Source organism: Puma concolor, chromosome E2, assembly GCF_028749965.1.
Source record: "Puma concolor isolate L17-30 chromosome E2, mPumCon1.1.hap2, whole genome shotgun sequence".
NCBI classification, from domain to species: Eukaryota; Metazoa; Chordata; class Mammalia; order Carnivora; family Felidae; genus Puma; species Puma concolor.
In genome coordinates, this window is record NC_141681.1 from 43,893,528 (window position 1) to 43,909,943 (window position 16,416).

The 16,416-nt window shown below is 53.4% G+C and overlaps 1 protein-coding gene and 1 long non-coding RNA gene across 3 annotated transcripts in view; both read left to right on the top strand.

Moving 5' to 3' along the window:
* GPI (glucose-6-phosphate isomerase) overlaps window positions 1-16,416 on the top strand; it is a 26,318-nt gene continuing 9,902 nt past the window's right edge. Inside the window, exons 1-9 of the mRNA XM_086689609.1 lie at window positions 1-201; window positions 1,251-1,341; window positions 1,699-1,767; window positions 3,204-3,323; window positions 8,166-8,249; window positions 8,379-8,525; window positions 9,408-9,479; window positions 9,982-10,026; window positions 11,339-11,392. Of these exons, the coding sequence (XP_086545735.1) occupies window positions 80-201; window positions 1,251-1,341; window positions 1,699-1,767; window positions 3,204-3,323; window positions 8,166-8,249; window positions 8,379-8,525; window positions 9,408-9,479; window positions 9,982-10,026; window positions 11,339-11,392 (804 nt within the window). The 5' untranslated portion in view covers window positions 1-79. The remainder of the gene's footprint in view (window positions 202-1,250; window positions 1,342-1,698; window positions 1,768-3,203; window positions 3,324-8,165; window positions 8,250-8,378; window positions 8,526-9,407; window positions 9,480-9,981; window positions 10,027-11,338; window positions 11,393-16,416) is intronic.
* LOC147573522 (uncharacterized) overlaps window positions 11,400-16,416 on the top strand; it is a 10,422-nt gene continuing 5,405 nt past the window's right edge. The window contains exons 1-2 of one of the 2 annotated variants that reach the window (XR_015244841.1): window positions 11,400-15,674; window positions 15,728-16,356. This is a non-coding gene — a long non-coding RNA (uncharacterized LOC147573522). Of the gene's footprint in view, window positions 16,357-16,416 lie in introns of both variants that reach the window. The other variant, XR_015244840.1, reaches the window with a different exon arrangement.

Consider the following 16,416-nt stretch of genomic DNA (forward strand, 5'->3'; position numbering starts at 1 on the left):
GCCTCCGCTAGCTGCGCGCCGCCCGCCCCCTCTTCCTCTTCCAAGCACGTCCCAGTCCGAGTACCCCGCTGCTGTCGCCATGGCCGCGCTCACCCAGAACCCGCAATTCCAGAAGCTGCAGCAATGGTATCGCGAGCACGGCTCTGACCTCAACTTGCGCCGCCTTTTCGAGGGGGACAAGGAACGTTTTAACCACTTCAGGTGCGCGCGCGGGGCCACAGACGGGGCGCGGGCATGCGGGACCCGGATCCGGGTGCACAGGGCGCCGCGCATCGGGTCAGGTGTGCGGGCCCGGGGCCGGGGCGGTCGGGCCGGCGGTCCCCGGGGGTCCTCGGCCGACCCCGGCCACGGATCGGGGCCCAGGCCCAGGCCCCAGTTTGTCCTTGAAGCCTCCTTGAAGCAGGTTCCTGGGGGCTCGCGGAGGTCTCGGAGCCGGACTGCTTAGTCATGAGAAGCAGGCCCCTCCGCCGTTCTCCCTCCGCAGGGGCATCTCTCTCTCCACCTTCTGTCCCCGCCCCCCACCTCTAATGCCTGCCATTTGAGAAGGGGCTCCTTCCGCAGTTGTGGCCTGGGGCCTTAGCTGACGCAGCAGGCGGGAAAGGGCTGTCCCCTGAACCACCCGCCCCTGGCCCAGAACGGGCGGGGACCCCCGAGGTTTGCGATGTGGGTGGGCGGGTCTGGGGGATTTGCGGGGAGCCGCGGAGAAAGGTGGAGATGTGGGGGCATGATTTATATGAAGGAAGCTCGGTGTGCAGACCTATGCATGACCAGGAAATGGAAAGGAATCAGTGGGAGGAAATCTTGGGGGGGGGGGGGGGCAGGAATCTCGTGGTGCTCCGGTGACTGGTGCAGGTGTGTTGGGGAGGGGAGGTCTGTGGCTCCAGACTGGAAGCCCCATGACCAGCCCTGCCTTCTGAGTCCTTTCCCGATTAAGTTGAGTCGCAGAGTGGAAGCTCTAGGAGGGAATGGTCACTCCACGGGGTAGGCAGGGGCAGTGCACCCAGCCGTTGTCTTCCCGGTTTTAGCAGAGGAATGGCTCCTCAGGAAGGGTCTGCAGCCCCATTGTGTAAGGCTGGCCCCATTCACTGTGCTGGTGGGCAGACAGGCGACAGCACCGCTGTGCTGAGCAGCTGAGGCTTGTTTGGGGTGTGGCTCAGGGAGAATTTTTTTTTCTGGATGCAGCTCTGGTCGGGGAATGGGCTCTCCTGAGAAACGGGGTGTGGTCAGTGGCTTCTGCCATCTTTTTGCAGCTTGACCCTGAACACCAACCATGGGCGGATTCTGGTGGATTACTCAAAGAACCTTGTGACCGACAGTGTGATGCAGATGCTGGTGGACCTGGTAATGTTCGGCTGTGGGGGGCTTGACCTGTGACCCACAGCATGGCAAGCGAACTGGGGTCCTGGGAGCCTACAGGTCCTCGAGCAATTTTATTTCCTTCCCTCAGCGGACCTCAGTCACTGCCTCTGTGCCGACACAGGGCTCTGAGCTCCTGCCCTCCCCCGCCCCGATTCTAAGCAGCGTCCCAGGGGATTCGGTGCCAGTGTCTGAGCAGACCCTTCGCAGGCAGTGGGGTGGGGGGCACCAGGCTGCAGCTGTCTGTCAGCCCCACTGGGACTGCATCAAGCCAGAGTTTGGTGGCTTGGGCACTTGGTTGCCAGTGTGAGTGGATCAGGCCTCGGTATCTTCTCTTCCCAGGCCAAGTCCAGGGGTGTGGAGGCTGCCCGGGAGCGCATGTTCAATGGCGAGAAGATCAACTTCACCGAGGTGAGCTGGCCTGGGGATGGCCGACTCTACATACCCTCCAGGGCCTCTTCCTTCCCTTTGGGGTTCATCTGACTGAGAGCACCGCACGGTGTCTTCACCTCTGCTCTTCAGCAATGTTTTTGCTTAACAAGGAGCCTGAAAGCCTATTTCCTTGAGTGGGTTGCAGGGCCGTGGGGTGCATCTTCCCCAAGACTGGCAGTCTGGACCTGGTGAGGGTGGAATGGCGTCTGCCTAGAGCACATCCCAAGCCTGCAGGGCGATGGCTTCTCAAGGCATGCTCAGAGAACTTAACTCTGGCCTATCTTTGCTCTGAGTTTTATTAGTGAAAAGAGAAATCTTAGGACAGAAGATCAACCTCCTCAGTGGTAGGCATCAGTAGGAAGCAGAGATACAGCCAGGCCTTGGGGGCCCTGTTCCTGAATTGCTGTGGAAGCGGGGAGGCATAATAATCACTGAGTGCTAAGAGTCTTATCCTCACAGTGTTATTATCCTCCTTCACACAAGAGGAATCTGAGGCTCAGAGGGCAAGTCGGTTATCCAAGACGTTATAAGAGATAGCAAAGTTTCAAACTCAACTTGTCTCACTGCTGGGCTAGGCTGAGGGAAGCTGCAGTCAAGGAGGGCTTCCTGGAGGAGTGCGTCTTCTTATAGAATGTCGGACAGGAGTGAGGTTGGGCAGGGTGAGGGTAGAGTGGCATGATGTCTTCCACCTTAGTGAACCTCCCCTTGGGTTGGAGTCCAGAGACCGTCTCTTTCCTATCCACCTGGGATCTATAGAGCTGTTTCCTTCAAGGGCTCCTCTACTGGCTTCAGCTTGATGGGACTGTTGCTCTCACATGACAAGGACAGCTCCTTGGCACCTGTCACGGGCCTACAGTTTGGTTTGGTTTGGGTTCTGGCAGTTGGTGGGGTGGGGCCGCTTGGTGAGGGACATTTGAGTCCCTTCTTTGCTCCACATCCAAGGGGCTGGGGGTACTTTTCAGAAGGTGCCAGCAACTACCATGTACTCTCACGGAGGAGGTGAGACGAGGTTAACGAGCCCTGGTCCTCTGAGCCCATTGATTGCTTGTCTCTCACCTGTGTTCCCATTCTCTGCCTTTGCTCACTCTGTTCCTCTTTCCTTGGCTTTTCATGCTCTGAACACCGAGGGGCCCCCTGGGCTTTTCCTGGTCTCCCTCCCCCTGTGACTGTAGCCAAAGGGGAGCATCACACGCCTGCCTCCTCCAGGTCCTGGGGTAGCCTCTACACCCAGAAGCACGCAGTAGATTCTCAGTACAAGACTGTGGTACTAACACACCTCAGGGCTCGCTTGCGTGTCAGTGGAGAAAGGGCTGGGCTGACTCCTCGCCCAGGCTGCACTGTGCCCCCCCCGGGGGCGTGGCTGCCCTGGGCTGGGGGTGGGGGTGGGGGTCTTCACACGCTGACTGCATCCCCAGGATCGGGCAGTGCTGCATGTGGCCTTGCGGAACCGGTCAAACACCCCCATTCTGGTGGATGGTAAGGATGTGATGCCAGAGGTCAACAGGGTCCTGGAGAAGATGAAGTCTTTCTGCCAGGTAAGCAGCTCCTGCGCTGGACTTGCCCTTGGCCATGGGTGTGCATGTGTTTGAGAATCTGGGGACCTTGATGGGCCGCCCCTCCATTCTGCTTGGAGAGAACTCAAGGCCTCATCGCATGGAGGCGGTCTGTGTGCTCGCTGGCCTGGGGGCTCTACCCTTGTTTTGATGGACCTACCACTGGCAGCCACAGAGCAACCTCTTTGCTGAACTGTAATCACCTGTGGGGTCATGGTGACAGTCTGGCCAGAATAAAGATCCGAAAAGAAAGCTGAGGCCCCTAAAGGGATGGGATGGTAGAGGAGAGGAGGTAGAGCAGGTAGAAGAGAGACTTGCTTTTTCTAATCTCTTTAGCAACATGCCCTTATTTTTTATTCTAGAACTGGATAAATTGAATGGTTTATTTATTTATTTATTTTTTTATTTTAAATTTTTTTTTTCAACGTTTATTTATTTTTGGGACAGAGAGAGACAGAGCATGAACGGGCGAGGGGCAGAGAGAGAGGGAGACACAGAATCAGAAACAGGCTCCAGGCCCTGAGCCATCAGCCCGGAGCCCAACGCGGGGCTCGAACTCACGGACCGCGAGATCGTGACCTGGCTGAAGTCGGACGCCCAACCGACTGCGCCACCCAGGCACCCCTGGTTTTTTTTATTTAACTTTATTTTTTTCATGCTTATTTTTGAGAGAGAGTGCATGCACGTGGGGGAGGGGCAGAGAGAGAGGGAGACACAGAATCCAAAGCAGGCTTCAGGCTCTGAGTTGTCAGCACAGAGCCCGATGCGGGGCTTGAACTCATGAACTGTGAGATCATGACCTGAGCCAAAGTCGGATGCTCAACCAGCTGAGCCACCTAGGTGCCATGATAAATTCAATGTTTTAACATTTCCTTGACCGTGCCCCCAGCTTGCTCTCCAGAGGCAGCATTTATAGCAGTTTCTGTGAAATCTTCTGAAAGCTTCCTATGCGTGTGCTATGTGTATACGTACATCTCTCTCTTCTTTGAAACGTGTATGTACACACGTATACACACACATGGGTTCATTTTTAACTACTTTTTGCAGCTTATTTGTACTTGTAAATAAGTAAGACATGTCCCTCTGTCCACATAACGGTGCCTCCTTTTCCTGTGGTGGGTGGGTGTAGATGTTGCTTCAGAGATCAGCTAGAGATTTCCCCACATCAACCACTGTTGCCTTAGTGTCTGTTCCAGGGTCGATTCTGCAAGGGTGAGAGGACATCCTCAAGCCTGGGGTACAGGGGTGATGTACGTGTGTGTGTGTGTGTGTGTGTGTGTGTGTGTGTGCACGTGCGTGCATGCACACATGCACATAGCATGTATGGGCTGTGTGTGCTCTGAGAGTGATAATCTGGGCTCTGGTCAGCTTGTCCCTGGGAGCAGTGACCCCCACCTGTGACTGGCCCAAGTCTGTTTGCTTTGGCTACCAGCTATTTCAGACCTCAGACAGCAGGAGTGATCTGGCCATCAGTCCTGGTGGCCTGGCCAAATGAGTAGAACTTTGTGGGGTGAGGAAGGGTTGGCATCCTGATGAGACTCTGGATTCCACAGTGTTCCTTAATAGTGTGGTCGGTACTTATGATGGGCTTTGGGTGTAGGGAAGGGCCTTTCCAGCCATCAGGGGTGAGTGGTGGAGCTGACACGTGTCAGAAGCTGGTGCTCTTTCGGATGAGCGCGTGTGTGCTCAGGCCTGCGGCGTGGAGAGTGTGGCGCTGGCTGTCCGGGAAGCTATTTCCAGGAAAGCACTCCTTTAGAGCTGGCTGTGGGATACCTGACTCAGACTGATGGGGTATTTATAGTTCAAAAAAAGCTACTGAGTGGCAGCAATTCTACGGTGAGGAACACTCCCCATAGCTGTGCTGAGGTTAGAAGTTTGCCAAGGTCGGGTTGAGGATGCTCACCATGATCCTGATTATAGTGTCAAAAGTCACAAACAACCTGGGCTCAGGGCACCTGGCTGGCTCAGTCAGTGGAGCGTGTGATTCTTGATCTTGGGGTTGTGAGTTTGAGCCCCACATTGGCCATAGAGACTACTTAAAAATAAAATCTTTTATTTATTTATTTATTTAAAAAAAATTTTTTTTTTCAACGTTTTTTATTTATTTTTGGGACAGAGAGAGACAGAGCATGAACGGGGGAGGGGCAGAGAGAGAGGGAGACACAGAATCGGAAACAGGCTCCAGGCTCCGAGCCATCAGCCCAGAGCCTGACGCGGGGCTCGAACTCACGGACCGCGAGATCGTGACCTGGCTGAAGTCGGACGCTTAACCGACTGCGCCACCCAGGCGCCCCAAAAATAAAATCTTTAAAAATGAAAAAAAAATTAAAAAACACAAACAGCCTGAGCCCATTCATCAACAAACTAATTAGTAAAATCAGTATATGTTTATATATTGTAGTCCCGGGCACCATTAGATATTAGGGAGCTATGGTTACCTTGACCTGCCCTGCTGTTGAGGATGTGCAATGAAGTTGGAAATGGAAATTGCAAAACTGGCATGTGTTGTAAAACCCCATCTGGTGGAAGAAAGGCTGTGCGTAGTCATATTAAAGACACAAGTTTTCTCCCCTGGGATGCTTTATTGTAACAAAACTTTAATGGTGAGAGGGAGGCTTGAGAAGCTGAAGAACTTTATTTTTTTATTGATGGAAAACTTCCCATGACAATTGGTTGCCTTATTATTTTAAAAAAGAAAAAGGTTGCTGGGTCTTACTGGTTTGGGGGAAGATGTATGTAGTAGTTTTCTATTGGTGTATAATAAATTGCTCCAAAACTTAGCAGCTGAAGACCACGATTGACGTTTCTGTGGATCGGGATTTGCAGCGGCTGTGCTGGCTGGTTCTGGTCTCATAAGGTTGTAGTCAAGATATTGGCCAAGGTTAGCACTCATCTGAAGGCTTGATGGAGCCTGCAGGATCTGCATCCAAGAGGACTCACTCGCGATTAATGCTGGCTTTGGGGAGGCTTCAGTTCCTCACCTTGCGGACCTCCGTACAGCAGTGTCCTCATGACAAGGCAGCTGATTTCCCCAAGTGAGTGATCCAAGGGAGAGCAAGACAGAGTGCCTCAGGGTCTTTTAGTACCTTGAGCTAGCACGTGAAATTACATCTTTCATTCCTGTACGACTGTGTTAGTTGTATAGGTCAGTTCTGATCAAAGGAGGAGGGGACAACACAAGGACATGAACACAAGGAGGTGAGGACCACTGGGAGCGATCTTGGGAGTTGGCTACACAGTCTGCCTTCTGGCTCCCAGTGATTATGTTCCTTCCACATGGAGAACACCCTACTCACTTTCTCCTAAGGCTGTATCCCGTTACAAGATCAGCTGGAAGTCCAGAACCTCATCATCAGAATGAGGTAGAGGTCGAGCAGTATCTGCATTTCCTTTAATGCAACTCAGATATACTTCCTTTTGATGTGAAGACATGTGAATTAAAGAAACAATTTATTTGCACCGCACACACCCAACCCACAATGGTGAGGTAGGTGTAGGATAGCTGATATAGGAGAATTCCTGTTCAAAGAGAGGGGAGAGGGGAGGCACACAGGAGTCATTGGTCCAAACCATTTTGAAATCCAGCAGGACATAGACTCGAGGTTGGCTTGGTTAGGACTCAAGGTCTAGGAATCATTTCTCAAGGATTTTGGCCTTGCCCTCATTCATTCTTTTTACCTGAAAGGTAGTTTGTGTTTGCAGCTACATAGGTTTTTCGGCCTGCTTACTGCCCATAGAAACGTGGGTATCTAGGGATGCCTGAGTGGCTCAGTTGGTTAAGCTTCCAATATCGGCTCAGGTCATGACCTTGTGGTCTGTGAATTTGAGCCGTACCATCAGGCGCTGCACTGACCGATCAGAGCCTGGAGCCTGCTTTGGATTCTGTGTCTCCCTCTCTCTCTGCCCCTCCCCTGCTTGCTCGCTCTCTCTCTCTCAAAAATAAATGTTGGAAAAAAAAAAAAAACATGGGTATCTAAAGCCCTCTTTTCCTTTTGTACTATCTCTGTCCCTTTCAGTCCAAGCCGGTAGTGTTTCTGACAATTCAGTTGTCTTTGTGGGTCTCCTATGAAGCTTACTGAGGGGGGGTTCACTCCATCAGGCAAAAGCCATACCTACAAATATCTTCAAGACAAGGCCTTTTCTATCATTGTTTTTGAGAGTGAGTTTCCTCCGAAGCCGGATATTTGACCAAAATGTTTTCTGTGTTACCACTTTAGCTCCTTCTGATATCTAAACAAAGCATTTTATAGCCACACTCTCTGCTTCACCTTCTCACTGTGCCCTAGATTTGATCTTTGCCAAAGAGCCATCTCTTAATTTTAGCCCCTGTTGCCTAGAGAAGCTGGGAATTTCTAAACCCAAGAAGCTAGGCGGTTCCTTTAACGCGACTAATGGGTTAATGTACCTGATGGGTGCACAGGTCCCTTATTCAGCTTGGGGGTGGTATGCAGTGTTGTAAACACCAGGAGACAGGAATCGGTGGGGTCCGTGTGGAGCTTGGCTGCATGTCTGATGGTCCTGTCCCTGGCACCAGCCCCAGTAGTTGGTATTTCACGTCCCTCAGTCTCTCATACATTAGATTCTGCTGAGAGTTCACCCCCGTTTGGCAAATTCTGACAGTGTTACTGAGATGGGGGTGTCCCCCACTTTGTTAATGATGAAATAGAGTCTAGCTGGGGGGGGTGAGTATGGCAGGGATTTGCCAGTGTGGTCTCAGTAGGACCCTGTGAGGGTCTGGACGTTGGGCTTGAGATGTAAGGATCCTTTTGAGCAGCACTTTATACTTGGACGTTTGGGCTGAACACACCTCCCACTCTGTACCAGCGTGTCCGAAGCGGTGACTGGAAGGGGTACTCAGGCAAGCCCATCACGGACGTCATCAACATTGGCATCGGTGGCTCTGACCTGGTAAGGAGGACTCCTTTGGGATGGGGTGAGGGGTCCCACCCAGAGTCTTGGTTTTTCCAGGGTGAGACCTGGCTTTCCCCACTTCTGTAGGCCCTGAGTCTTGTTTTCTGATGCTGCATCTACCCACAGGGACCCCTCATGGTGACTGAAGCCCTTAAGCCGTATTCTTCAGGAGGTCCCCGGGTCTGGTTTGTCTCCAACATCGATGGGACCCACATTGCCAAAACTCTGGCCACCCTGAACCCCGAGTCCTCCCTGTTCATCATTGCCTCCAAGGTACGGGCCTTGGACCCAGCCTGGCTCCCCAGCCCTGTGTGTGGTTGGTGGGGGTGGGGCGGGGTGGGTAGACCCTCCTGAGCACATCGTGCTTCATGGATCAGGTCTGGCAAGCTGTGCTCAGACTGTTCTTGTCAGGCAGTAAATGCGGTTTACCTGATGGAAACCCGAACTGGTCAGTTAGAACCTTCGTCTTGTTTTGCTTGCTTATTTGTTTGTTTGTTTGTTTTTGAGAGAGAGAGAGGGAGACACAGAACTCAAAGTGGGCTCCAGGCTCTGCCCTGCCAGCACAGAGCCCGATGCGGGGATCGAACTCACAAACTGTGAGATCATGACCTGAGCCGAAGTTGGACGCTTAACCCACTGAGGCACCCAGGCGCCCCAGAACTTTCATATCTGCTTGTTCTGTGGGATCTGTGCCCAGCCTGGGTTTTGTTTGTGGCCATTTATGCCCTGTTTACTCCCATCAGTGCACATAAAATATGAAGAATTCCATCTGGATTCTGAGATCACAGCCTAGCTTGGGCCAAAGGAGCTCCCAGCGTGGCCACTGCCCCTTTCCTGGAAGATGCTTTGGCCTTTGACCTGTGGTGAAGGAGTGGTGTGTGTGGGTGGGATGGGGGCTGTGTATGTGGCTTTCACTAGGATTCTTCTCAATCTGGTTGGGAAGTCCTGGAATCACAGGATCATGGTAATACTTCCAGGCCTCTGCCCCAGACAGAACCACTCATTGTGACTTTGTGGACAGTTGGGCAGAGGTTGGAGTGACTGTCACTGCTCCTTGTGATAACTGGGCACCCGCATGGCCTCTGCCACTGAACCCTGGCTCTGGGTCACAGCGACCCTGAGCTGGGGACTGACTGCTGTACTTTCTGGCTGTAGACCTTTACCACCCAGGAGACCATTACGAATGCAGAGACAGCGAAGGAGTGGTTTCTCCTGTCTGCCAAGGATGTGAGTGCTGGGGTGGGTGGTGGGCACTGCGTGGGCTGGGAAGGACGGGGTGGGCCTGCCTGTCCACCTGAGTGGCCGAGCCTAACGCTACATGGGGCCCTATTTCTCCTGACGTTGGCAGCAGGAGGCAGCCTCTCTTGGTGCCCACCTTTTCTGGTTAAGACGTTTCCCAGTCCCAGACATATCAAGTGTGCCAGAACCTGCTCTGACTAGCTGATGGCACTTTAAGGTCCCTTGGCCTTGTAGGGCCTTCTCTGCCCCTGGCCACACTCATTTGTTTAGAGGGGAGGGACCCTCAGCCTTGTGTCCCTGTGAGGTAGGCTGGGCCTCTAACTCCTCTCTCCTCTTGACCTTGACGTGGGGCTCCTCCAACAGCCTTAGAGCCCAGGACTGGGAGCAGTGAGTCCCACCCAGGACCTCAGTTTCTCCAGGGGTGGGAGGCTCACTACCCTTGGGCGGCCTTTGGACTCAGTTCGGTGTAACCTGACTCTGTCTCTTGTAGCCTTCTGCAGTCGCGAAGCACTTTGTCGCCCTGTCTACCAACACGGTAAGTGCCCGTGTGGGCTTCCAGACTTCCTCCCTGGGAGGGCCCAGGCCACATCAAGGTGTCAAGGTCATAGCCTATCAGAAAACTCAAGCTGAGGTGTGATTCACACGTCTGGGGATCTTGGCTGGGCTGATGGGATAGAAGGGGTCAGTTGCCTGTGACGGAGGTGAGCGGCACAGCACCCCTTCTGCGTCCTGCCGTCACATCTGTGCAGCTCCAAAGAGGGATCCCGTTGACCCTGTCTACCTCTGACGCCTGGCTGAAATCCAGAACGCTCCACACACATGATCTCCTTTGGCCTCTGCCACCCTGCCCCTGGCCTGTCCCCACATGGGGTGTGCAGGGTAGGGGTGGAGGGTGCATCCCATTTCTTATATAAGAACATTAAGCCCCGGTGAAGGATTTTTGCCCAGTGACTGCATGAGTCAGTGAAGCTGGGATTAGAACACCGGTCTCCTGCCTGCCAGTTCTTACAGTCTGCCTGGCCCGGGGCTGTGCGAGGTGGGGGGGTGGGGCTGTGTGCCAGGAGTAACAAACCTCGTGGGCACTTGCTGTCTGGTGGGCTTTGTACTAGGCTATGTCAGAGCTGGAAGCACACAGGTTTTCCTAACCGTTCCCCCCACCTCCTCTGCCCCTCATATCTGACTCGCACCCCTGCCTCCAGGGCTGCCCTACCCAGAGGGGAGGCAGGAGCACCTCTTAACGCTGGCTGACCAGAGCACCACTGTCTGCCTTCTGCCGGCAGAGTTGAGACTGGTCGGTAGGGTCATCTCCTCCTGTCTGACTAGGGTTGCTGACCCTCTGTGCACAGGGGACCAAGCACCTGAGGAACAGGGTTGGCCATCTCCTAAAGGCTTTCTGGGGAAGGGTCACCATCTCAGATACTGGAAGGGGCTGGACAGGTGTCCTGGCTGTGTGACACCTGGCCTGGGAGGTGGCCCCTGCCCTTCTCGGGTTCCCACCCTGGGCTCAGTTTCCCGTATGTCCTGGATGGGTTGGTGTCTGTACCTCAACAGGTCCAGGAGGTGGGTCTTGCAGGGCAGTGTGTGGGCCAGGTCCCTGCACTGGGGGTGTGGCCTCCCGCCACAGGAGGGCTTCACGGACACCAGGCTGCAGCTGTTTCTGGGTATGAGCCGGCCTTGTGTCCAGTTCTAGGGGTGAAATCTGCTGGTTCCTGTCCGGCATTGACCGGCTACTCCAGCCCTGCCCCATCTGCCCGCAGCTTGAATGGCATGACGCCTGGCACCCAGGAGCTCCTGGTCTCATCCAGCTAACGTAGGCTTCCTTCTTTCTCTCCCTTTGCCCCTTTTAGACTAAAGTGAAGGAGTTTGGGATTGACCCTCAAAACATGTTCGAGTTCTGGGATGTAAGTAAAGACACTTCCTTGTGCTGGGTGAATTATGTGTCCTTTGCCAGGCGTGACCACTGAGACACACATGAGGGGCCTATGAGGTCAGGTCAACATTTATTGAGCACCTGCTGCATGCCTAGCTTTGGGAAATGGCCGAGAGGCCCTCAGAGAGGCTTATGGGGCAGGAGCAGCCCAGTCAGGATGAGGGCTCCACTTCCACTGAGGGCGGGCTGAGCTTGCAAGGCCAAGATGACATTCCCCTGGGTGCCTGCCAGCGGCCCCCACCGTGGGGTAACTGGAGCCACCCTTACCCCCTTCACTAAACTTGAGGTTGTGAGTTATTCTCAGTGTTGACCTTTTTCTGAACTGCAGCTGCAATCTGTAAAGGCCAAGGGGCAGGGTGAGGCAGGAGGTGTGACTGGGCAGGCCTGCTCCGGAGGGGTGGGAACAGCCGGCAGATGGCAGAGAGGAGGTGCCAGGCCTGGGGCCTGCACGGAGCCTTGTCAGGCAGCCTGCAGAACAAACCTCGCCTGAGCAGCCCTAGCAGCAGGTGGTCAGGGACTCATCTCAGCTATGGCCACAGCTGGTGCCAAACAGTGAGCGGGACCTATCCTTGCGGCTTGCCTGAGCGTGGCCCTGGTGGGAGAAAGGCTCCGGCTGTGGAATGCAGGGGAGCCTTGGGGTGCAGGGCGCAGTGTGGGTGCTGTGAATGCAGCAGGCGCTATTCTAACACGTGACCGTGGCAGGCACACCAAAGAGGGTGTCATCCAATGGGAGTTTTCCCACTGGGGCTGTTTGCAAGCCTTTCGACTGGGAGCTGTTTGCTCGGTGGCTGCATCCACAGATGTGATCTCTGAAAGCTCTGAAGGCCTCGGAGTCTGGGAGAAAATGAAGCCCTAAGGCCCTAAGGCATCTGTTGTGTGTAATGAGTTAACTTCTTTCTAGAATGGGACTAATTATGTACCATCCTTGGAAGAATTGAGAAGAGTCACTCAGATCATTTTCTTCATCCTGTGGCTCAGATGAGGAACCCCGGTCGAGAGAGACTGTGCAGCTTTCTAACATGTTGCATGTCTGATAAAGTAGGGGAGGCGCCTTCTACCTCTTTCCCGGGATCTGGAGCCTGAACAGGAGGTGGTCAGGAACGAGTGGCCTGCCAGTCACCCCTCTGTGGGTTTTCACTGGCCGTAACAGTCCAGCGTGCAGAGATGAAGGGGGGTGTGGCTTAGGGAGAGGCGCAGGTCTCCAGGTAAGGCCTGGGGTAAGGCATGGGGCTGGGGCTGGGCAGTGTGGCCTGAGTGACCGAGGTGGGCACAATGAAGGCCTCCTGGGCCAGGCCACACATACCGCATACACAGTGGCTGCAAGAGGGACCTGCCTTGGTCACTAAGGATGTATATCATTTTGAATCAAGAGGTGTCACCTGAGGAGCCAGGGACAGGGGAAATTTCTGGAGCCTAGTATCTCTCAGGTGAGACAGAGGGTCAGGACAGACATAGGGGATTTTGTACTGGCTTTGAGGTAAGATCAGAAGAGTCCAGTCTGGCAGGGGGACATATAAGTGGTGAGCCTGGTCATTTAGGGTCAGTCATGGGGTAGCCTCGTGTCGGGATCAGGCAGAGGTACGATGGTAAATAGTGGGGTTTCTCAGGGCTCAGCGGCTCAGCCAGAGTCCACATACATTGGAGAGCTAACTTTGACTGGTGGGGTCTGAAGAGGAGCCAGGACAGGTACAGGTGAGTTCTGAGGAGGAGCAAGGACAGGTAAAGGTACTGATGAGGTCTATGAATTCTGGAAAAGACACCAGTATTTACAGATGGTTCTATCAAGTGAGGTCTGAGAAACCAAAGTCATGTACAGGTACTTTAAGCTGGATCGGTGAAGTGAAGTCCCTGGCATAGGACAGTCATATACATCGGGGTCTCTCTTGGCTGGTTCTGCAAAGTGAGCATCAGGTCATGGGTGTGTGCTCACTCAAATGAGATGATTAAAACTCAGAATTAGGCAAATACACGTAAGCCCCCTGAGCCACATCAGCCACCTGGCTCTCGGCATCCTGACCAGGTGTGATAAGCAGAGCTCAGGGGTTGCAGAGGCCTTTGCGGATCCACAACCAGCCAAGGTTCTGGCACTGGGTTCTGGCTGGGGTGGGGTTTGAGGGGCCCAGAGAGGGAAAGTTAGGAATAGAGCAAGTTATAAAAGGTGAGGACTGGGGAGTTGGGGCGTGTGAAAAAGATACAGGAGCTGTGTTGGTAAGGTATAGTTTGAGAGGCTCGTGGCAGACAAAGGTCTAGAGACCCACGTCTATAGGGTGAGAGGTCTGAGGCCCGAGTCACTCAGGCACCAAGGGGCTCTCACCAGTCCTCCCTCAGGCCCAGGTAAGCAGCCAGGAATTTGTCCCGTCTGAGAGAAATATCTGTTCGGATTAAGTTTGTACAGTGGAGTCGGCCAAGGGCGGTCTGTAGAGCCACATCTGTCTGAGGTCTCAGGAGCTAGAGTCAGACAAGGTGTGTATAACTAGGCAGGTTTCTTAGGGAGGCCTGAGGAGCCAAGATTTGGCACATATAGGTAGAAGCGGGTTGCTCAGGTGAGGACACTGGAGCCGGAAAAGGGCAGAGAGAGCAAAGTCTGACAAGTGAGGACTAGAAATCCATGGTCAGGTCCAGGTCAGAGCTATGTCCTCAGGTGATATCCAGCAGTTCTGGTCATGCACAACTCGGTGATCCTAGAGGTGGTCCTGGGTCCCCTGGGAAAAGACTGAAAAGCTGGAGTCAGGCAAAAGGAAGGGGAACTGCATCCATGAATTCTGGGTCTGGCTCAGGTATGTAGAACAGGTCTGTGTCAGGTGGGGCTTGAAGAGTTGAGGTGAGATACAGGTTTGTACCTTGGGTTTCTACCAAGTAAGGTCTGAATGCTGAGGTCAGGCTCTGGTTAGTATTCTGAATCTGAGGAGCTGGGGTCAAGCACAGGTGGGTAGAGCTGAGTTTTTCAGGTAATATCTATGAAACCAAAGGCAAGCAGAGGTAGATTGACCTGAAAAGACATGGTTAGGTTCATTCAACTCTGTCTCACCATTGAGTTTAGGCATACGTCGGTAGACGAGATCTCTCAGGCGAGGCCTAAGGAGCTGGTGTTAGGCTTATGTAGAAAGAACTGTATCTCTTAGATGATCTCTGAGGATATGAAGTGAAGTCAGGAGGACAGGGCTCAGTCTCTCAGGTGAGATCTCAGGAACCAGGATTGGGTACAAGTGACTAGATCTGGATCTCCTAGGTAAGGTCAAGATCAGCAGATAGAACTGCATCTCTGCCTATCTTGTAGAATTATTTTGCAAGATTGACGAGTTGTGGCCAGGTACAGGTATATGGAATTGAGTTTCTCAGGAAGGGTCTACGGAGTCTGTAAATGGCACAGGTTTGTATCCTTGGGACTGTCAGTATAGTTCAGCACAGGTGAGTACAGCAGGGTTTATCAGGTAAGGTCTGTGGAGCCAAGATTAGGGCAGGTTCACAACACTCAATCTGTCCAGTGAGTTCTAATAAGTCACGTCCAGCCCTGGGAAGAACCGAATGTCTTAGGTGAGATGTGAGCAACGGAGATGAGGTATGGGTAGGCGGAGCTAGCCCACTAGGTACAGTCTCAGAAGCAAGCACAGGTAGGTAGAATTGCACTGCCAGGTGTGGTCTGAAGAGCCAGGGTCCAGCACTGGTAGGCAGATCCAGCCCACCAGGCGAGGTCTGACGACCCAGGGGTCAAGCACAGGTAGGCAAAACTGGCCCACCAAGTATGGTCTGAGAAGCCAGGGTCAAGCCCAGGTAGGTAGAACAGGCTCACCAAGGTGAAGTCTGAGGAACCAATGTGAAACACAGGTAGGAAGAGCTGGTCTGGCAGGTGAGGTGTGAGGAACCAGGGTCAACCATAGGTTCACCAGGTATGGTCTGAGAAGTCAGAGTCAAGCACAGGTAAGTAAAACCGCCAGGTATGATCTGAGAAGCCAAGGTCAAGCAAAGGTAGGTAGGACTGGCCTATCAGGTGAAGTCTGAGGAACTGGAGTCAAGCACAGGTAGGCAGATTTGGCTTGCCAGGTGAGGTCTGAGGAGCCAGGGTCAAGCACAGGTAGGTAGAATTGGCCTGCCGGGTATGATCTGAGGAGCCAAAGTCAAGCACAGGTAGGTAGAACTGGTCCACAAAGGGTGGTTGGAGGAGCCAAGATCAAGCACAGGTAGGCAGAGCTTGCCTGGCATGTGTGGTCTGAGGAACCAGGATCAACCATAGGTGGGTAGAACTGGTCCACCAGGTATGGTCTGAGGAGCCAGAGTCAAGCACAGGTAAATAAAACTAGACCACCAGGTATGATCTGAGGAGCCTAGGTCAAGCACAGGTAGGCAGATCTGGCTTGCCAGGTGAGGTGTGAAGAAGCAGAGTCAAACACAGGTAGGTAGAACTGGTATATCAAGCAGTCTGAGGAACTGGAGTCAAGCACAGGTAGGCAGAACTGGCCTATGAGGTGAAGTCTGAGGAACTGAGGTCAAGCACAGGTAGGCAGATCTGCCTTGCTAGGTGAGGTCTGAGGAGCCAGGGTCAAGCACAGGTAGGTAGGTAGAACTAGTTTACCTGGTACAGTCTGAGGAACCAGGGTTAAGCACAGGTAACACCGCCAGGTACGATCTGAGGAGCCAAGGTCAAGCATAGGTAGGTAGAACTGGCCTATCAGGTGAAGTCTGAGGAACTGAGGTCAAGCACAGGTAGGCAGACCTGACTTGCCAGGTAAGGTCTGAGGAACCAGGGCCAAGCATAGATGGGTAGAACTGACCCACCAGGTATGATCTGAGGAGCCAGGGTCAAGCAAAGGTAGGTAGAACTGGCTTATCAGGTGAAGTCTGAGGAACCAGGGTCAAGCATAGGTAGGTAGAATTGGCTTGCCAGTTATGGTCTGAGGAGCCAAGGTCAAGCACAGGTGAGTAAAACTAGACCACCAGGTATGATCTGAGGAGCCAAGATCAAGCAAAGGTAGGTAGAATTGGCCTATCGGATGAGAT